General features: G+C 44.6%; 1 protein-coding gene across 1 annotated transcript in view; it reads right to left on the minus strand.

Moving 5' to 3' along the window:
- Positions 1 to 6,599, minus strand: part of ankfn1a (ankyrin repeat and fibronectin type III domain containing 1a) — a gene marked incomplete at its 5' end in the record, with an annotated part of 48,995 nt that continues 42,396 nt past the window's right edge. The window contains 5 exon segments of the mRNA XM_014023351.1: positions 1 to 1,100; positions 2,345 to 2,537; positions 2,607 to 2,829; positions 5,179 to 5,345; positions 6,333 to 6,501. Coding sequence (XP_013878805.1) covers positions 368 to 1,100; positions 2,345 to 2,537; positions 2,607 to 2,829; positions 5,179 to 5,345; positions 6,333 to 6,501 — 1,485 coding nt within the window.

Here is a 6,599-nt window from a genome sequence, read left to right on the forward strand (position 1 = left end):
ATATAGGTCAAATTAATCACTGCAATAAAATAACTTTGTCAAATTTAGTTCCTACTGACAAGATTTATCCCACAGTCCTGGACCCTCTTTGGTCTGGGCTGCGTTCAGACTAGCCTGTAGCTCATCAGCTCCAGTGTTTCGACTCCTTTCTGCATTTTCTACAGGTTAATTTTTTAATAATTAAATCCATTAAATTCAATGTTTGCAGTGGTTGAACCAGACTTTGCTGAAGACCAGAACCTCCTGTTTGGATCTCCACTCGGGGAACTGGGTTCTGGTCTGACCAGGTCATGTTTTTAGTGGCTTTAACATCCTTTCAGGTGTTTTCTGTCGGATTTAAAGACTTCCTGGTTTTTCTAGGCTCCTCCTACAAAGTGCTGCTGAGGATTTCCGACACCTGCGCGTTGCTTTGCTCGTCTGAGTCCACTTCCTGGGCGGCGGCTCCCTCTGGCTCCTCCCCTCCAGACTCCACCTCCGCCACGACCACAGACACCCCTGCGGCCGAGATGCCCTCCCGTCGCCCCCCGTGGTGGTCTGGGGAAGGGTCCCTGCAGGGCTCCACGAAGATCCTGCGAACGTGGGGCCGCGGGTCCCGGTGCCGGGACTTGCGATTCTCCAGGACACAGGAGGCGTGGCTAATGAAGGTGTGGCCCTGTGGAGAGGGCGGGGTCAGGTCGGGGTCCAGCTGCTTGGTGTAAACCCCCTCAGACAAGGACCCGGTGAGACTGTCCCCGCTGTGGCCCCGCAACCAGCGCTGGGGCCCGCTGAAGTACTGGCCCCGGTGGCTCCTGGACAGCAGTTTTCTCTTGGCAGGGGGGTTGGCGAGGGCCCTGAAAGGGGCGGGGCCCTCCTTGGACAGGGAGAGACCCTCCAGAGTCCTAGTGGTGTCAGACAGACCTGGGGAGAGGGGGAGGGACAGGGGGAGGTCTTTGTAGAACCTGGGAGACAGGGGCAGGGACGGGGACGTGGGGAGGGTCCTGGAGCGAGGTGGGGGGGCAGGCGGGTGGGTGGACGGAAGGAGGAGGTCCGTGGAGGGGGAGGAGGGTAGGAGAGGGTCCTTTACAGGTGTAAGGGGGTCTGCAGGTGTGCAGACACTGTACCTGATGGGAGACATCAGTAATCAGATTACTCCTCCCCTGTACTCAGATTACTCTTTGCATTCAGATTACTCCTTCCCTTTAATCAGATTACTCCTTCCCTGTAATCAGATTACTCCTCCCCAGTAATCAGATTACTCCTTCACTGTAATCAGATTACTCCTCCCCAGTAATCAGATTACTCTTTGTATACAGATTACTCCTTCCCAGTAATCAGATTACTCTTTGTATACAGATTACTCCTTCCCAGTAATCAGATTACTCTTTGTATACAGATTACTCTTTGTATATAGATTACTCCTTCCCAGTAATCAGATTACTCCTTCCCAGTAATCAGATTACTCCTTCACTGYAATCAGATTACTCCTTCCCTGTAATCAGATTACTCCTTCACTGCAATCAGATTACTCCTTCCCTGTAATCAGATTACTCCATTGGTGAGTAAAAACCAGAAACTGTTTCATATATTAACAATAAAATGTGAAGCATTTATAAAACAAATATAGGCTCCGCCCACATTACATATTTTTGAATATATTTTAACATCTACTCAGAATTTTTGCTTTGAATGTCTACTCAGTTTTGATTTTGAACATCTGCAGAGATTTGTTTTGAACTCAGAGCTTTTATTTATTTTAATTTTCAGTTTATGACAAACTTCTACTCAGTTTTTATTTTGAACTTTTACTCAGTTTTGATTCAAATTACAGATTTGTTTAAATGTTTTCGGCAGCTTCACGGGGATTCAACACAGTTTTTCAGAAATGAAGACGTAGCAACACGTCCTCTGGTCTACAGAACACCTACAAAATGTGAAAAACATTTATTTCTTTTCATGGAACAAACACTGAAACAAACTGCTGTGTCAGCGTTTCTTTAAAGCACCTTCCCACCATGTGGATCCACCAGAAACCGAGACTTTGAAAATCTCCATTTTAATTTTTTGAACAGTTTCCAGTTTCTCAGTGAAACATAATTTTGTGTGGAGGAGGAGGTTTCTGAAGTAATGTGGGCGTGGCTTAAAACACTGCTTTAATGACCGATCTGATAAAGTTGGAAGCTAATGCTATCAGCTAGCAGAAACAGAGAAAATGGCTGTGTCCAAATTCAGGGGCTGCATCCTTCGAAGGACCCGGTCTACCCAGTCTAGGTGGGCCGGGTCCTGTGTTGACCTAAAAGACCAGAAGACAACCACTGGAGTCGTCTGAACACCTGGTTGGAAGGAACACAGGTAAAGACTGAGTCACCTGAGCTCGTTGACCTGCAGGACATCGGGGGCGCTGCCACCCAGCGAGTGCACGGCCTGATGGGAGAAGTCCGGGGCCGGAGAGTAGAGCAGGTCCAGTTCTCGGGGACTCAGGGCGTCGCTGGAGTCGTAGTCGCTGTCCGTGGGCAGGAACACCTCGGAGGACCCGTCCTCGTCAGAACCCAGCAGAGACTCTGTCGGGCAGAGGTCAGAGTGAGGCTCGGCTCTGGTCGGACCGTCGCAAACCTTCGGCTCTTACGCACCACTGATGGCTTTACTCCGGCGAAGCTCCGGGGACGGAGACGGCGTGGGCAGGTAGTCCATGTTGGAGGAGGTGGAGTCGGTCTTCTGCTGACCCGAGCCGCTCTCCGGAGCGTTGGCGTCCACCAGGCAGGTGATGGGCACGCCGCCGTGGGGCTGCTTGTAGCGGGCGTACTGCAGGGCGTCCGTGATCCACCGGAGGTCCCGCCGCACCTCGTCCAACTGCTGCGGAGACGCAGGAGGACTCAGAACCACGTGGACATTATGGACAGAATCCTGTCTCACAATGCTGGATTTGCACGGATCTGTTCGCCTGTGAATGTCACTTTTGACACACGTGTAATGCTGCGTTCAAGGCTGGTGAAAAGCTGAGAAATCTGAGCTTTACCACATTTACTGGGTTATTATATACACTTATATTACTGGGTTCCAAATGTTTTACATTTTGTGAACTTTGAGGCTGAAATATAATTAAAAAATAACATTTATCAGAACAAACACATATATTACCGGGAAAAATAAATGTTCCTGGTAGGTTTTCCAGAAAAAAGAATAACCTACTCATTTAGAAATATTTATTTCAGCTCCACAAAATTAACATTTTCTTCTTGTGGAAAAACTACCAGAAAAATACAGTTTTGAGTATTTCCTTCAAATGTACAGTCCACACAAAAATACAGGAAGTCATAAGGTAATTTTAAGGTTAAACTATTAAGACATTCATTTACAAAAACTACTGGAATCATATTTATCAGTTTTTTCCTCTGCAAAAACTACCAATAAATACTGCAGAAATATATAATTTCTTGTATTTTTTGTGAGGACTGTAGGCTTCATGTGATATAAAATACTGGAACATATTTTATTAGTAGTTTTTGAAAACTTAACAATAAAATAATATCAATGTAACATTTTTGGAACTCAGTGATGTCAGAAAAGTATTTTTCCAATTACCTTGTAAATGTGGCAAAGCTCAGATTTCCCAGGTTTTCTCCAGCCTGGAACGCAGCAGCGAGCAGAAATCTTGTTCCTCACTTATGTTGCGAGACAGAATTCTCTCCATAGATTTTTATTTGATTTAATTTGATTAATCAAAACAACAAAACGTCCATTAAAAAAAAACAAAGTAAATCAATTACTGAATGAAAGCGGTGCTGAAAAAAGACAAAAATCTTATCTGCCCCTTATTAATAAACAAATTCAAACAAACAACTTAAAAGTCCATAACCCACCATGTTTTCAAATTATATATCCAACAAAATATGTTAGATAAATAAAAATAATCCCAGCTATGTTTAATTGAAATTCTTTAAAAACTAGATACCGCATAGCGGTAACATAATGACCCCCGCACGCACAAATGCACCAGAACTCAGAAGTCTTTATTCCTAATAAATGTCATGCTACTAGATGCATCCCAAAATTGTAGTGGTTTGGGTGGGGGTCTTTTTTTGGGGGGTGGGGGGTAACCTGATGGATAGTGCCCTTGATGGGTAATTACTAATTACCCATCAAGGGCACTTGGGATGTTACTACGGTGGGTCCTGGACTTTAAACTTGAACAATCTCCAGGTTAGGTTCATCTTAAAAAGCTTCCAAAAAAACTTAAAATCTTTCAGTTTCTGTTATTCTAAAGACAGAAAAACCTCAGAGCCGTGGTCTGATGTTAGAAACTAGAATAGAAACAGAAAAAAATAATAGAAACTCGTTTTAAGAAAAGTTCTGGAGCTGTCAGGTTTGGAATCTATCTGATCCGGTGGATAAAAAAAACTACTACTTTTAAATAAAAACCAAGAACCACAAGTTTAGTTTCTGACAGAAATAGTCTGAAGTTTATCTTCTGAGGCTCCATGGATTCAAATGACCTGAAAGTCCAGAAGGTTCTGATGGACCCGGTTTGTTTCATAGACTCATTGTTCCTGAATCTGGTTTTTATTTTTTAAGTGAAGCTTTGATTGTTTGAGAAAAGAAGAAAGCTGCACCTTTTTAACAGGTAATAAAAGATGTTTGAATTTTTTTTGACTCTGAACATCCTGCAGCCTGGTACTGGTGTACGGCCCGGTGGACCTGCACATTACTTTTGATGGGTTTATTTCTCAGATCTTTCCTTCAGATCAGAGAAAAATCTGAAAATCTTTCATTTTTAGAGACGCTGAACATTTATGTTTGTTCAGCTGACATGAGGTTAATTAGTAAAATCTGCCGTCGGTTCTGACCCGGTTCCATGTGGTGCCATCAGGATGATTTTGCTGTTTCTCTGAGCAGACGGCGCTCGGAGCTTTAAAATAACCGGACAGATGGTCTGACACTCGTGGTTCGTGGTCAGCCTCCGTTAACGGCGGCGACTCCTCACTGATGATCTGCAGCTGACATTTACATTTTACTGCTTAATAAAACAAACTTTTCACAGATTAACGTCACTTTGTTTGAGGCTTTAACTCAGAACTGAACAGACACCTGGTCTACATCTCTGAGGACGGCCTGAATGAAGCGTAACTGTAGACTACTGATGGTCTCGATGGCAACAGAGACACAAAACACCAGACAAGCTGACGGACATCTTGTGTTTCTCACCTGGATGTAGTCCAGGATGAGCTGGTGTCGATGTTTGGCGGTGGTCACCTCGCTGTCGGTGATGGCCTCCCGCAGCGCCTGCTGAGTAATGAGGGAGTCCAGGTCCAGGACGGAGGAGAGACGGCAGTACAGACTGATGAACCGCTCCTTGTAGGTGCAGAAATGAACTGAGGACAGAGAACAGGACAGAGATCAGACTAAAACAAGGTTCAGGGTCAACATCAAAGGTTCAGGGTCAACATCAGAGGTTCAAAGTCAACATTAAAGGTTCAAAGTCAACATCAAAGGTTCAGGGTCAACATCAGAGGTTCAAAGTCAACATTAAAGGTTCAGAGTCAACATCAAAGGTTCAGAGTCAACATCAAAGGTTCAAAGTCAACATTAAAGTTTCAGGATCAACATTAAAGGTTCAGGGTCAACATTAAAGGTTCAGGGTAAAGATTAAAAGGTTCAGGGTCAACATCAAAAGGTCAGGGTCAACATTAAAGGTTCAGGATCAACATTAAAGGTTCAGGGTCAACATTAAAGGTTCAGGGTCAACATCAAAAGTTCAGGGTCAACATTAAAGGTTCAGGATCAATATTAAAGGTTCAGGGTCAACATTAAAGGTTCAGGGTCAACATCAAAAGTTCAGGGTCAACATCAAAGGTTCAGGGTCAACATCAAAGTTTCAGGGTCAACATCAAAAGTTCAGGGTCAACATCAAAGGTTCAGGGTCATCATCAAAAGTTCAGGGTCAACATCAAGGGTTCAGGGTCAAAATTAAGAGGTTCAGTGTCAACATCAAAGGTTCAGGGTCAACATCAAAGGTTCAGGGTCAACATCAAAAGTTCAGGGTCAACATCAAAGGTTCAGGGTCAAGATTAAGAGGTTCAGGGTCAACATCAAAGGTTCAGGGTGAACATCAAAGGTTCAGGGTCAACATCAAAAGTTCAGGGTCAACATCAAAGGTTCAGGGTCAACATCAAAAGGTTCAGGGTCAACATCAAAGGTTCAGGGTCAACATCAAAAGTTCAAGTCAACATTACAGGTTCAGGGTCAACATTAAACTTTCAGGGTCAACATCAAAGACTCAGAGGTTTGATACTCAGAACCAGAACTTCTGCAGAGTGTAGAATCGAGGAAAGAGCTGTAAATCAGTAACGGGTCAGTACCGAGCTCGAACATCTGCAGCGGCAGGTGCAGGAACCCTGACAGGGGGCTGTAGGGGTTGGACTGTCCGGGGGCGGAGCAAACATCATCAGCAGGCGGCAGCAGCAGCAGGAAGGAGACGCCGTGACCGAGCTCCACTACTTCCTGACTGTAGAGACGAAAGTGACGGGCCTGAACACACACACACACACACACACACACACACACACACACACACACACAAAAAATACAGATTCCACAACATCAATTAATCCAGTGGTTCCCAACCC

This window comes from Austrofundulus limnaeus, unplaced genomic scaffold (genome assembly GCF_001266775.1).
Source record: "Austrofundulus limnaeus strain Quisiro unplaced genomic scaffold, Austrofundulus_limnaeus-1.0 Scaffold364, whole genome shotgun sequence".
In the NCBI taxonomy this organism is placed as follows: Eukaryota; Metazoa; Chordata; class Actinopteri; order Cyprinodontiformes; family Rivulidae; genus Austrofundulus; species Austrofundulus limnaeus.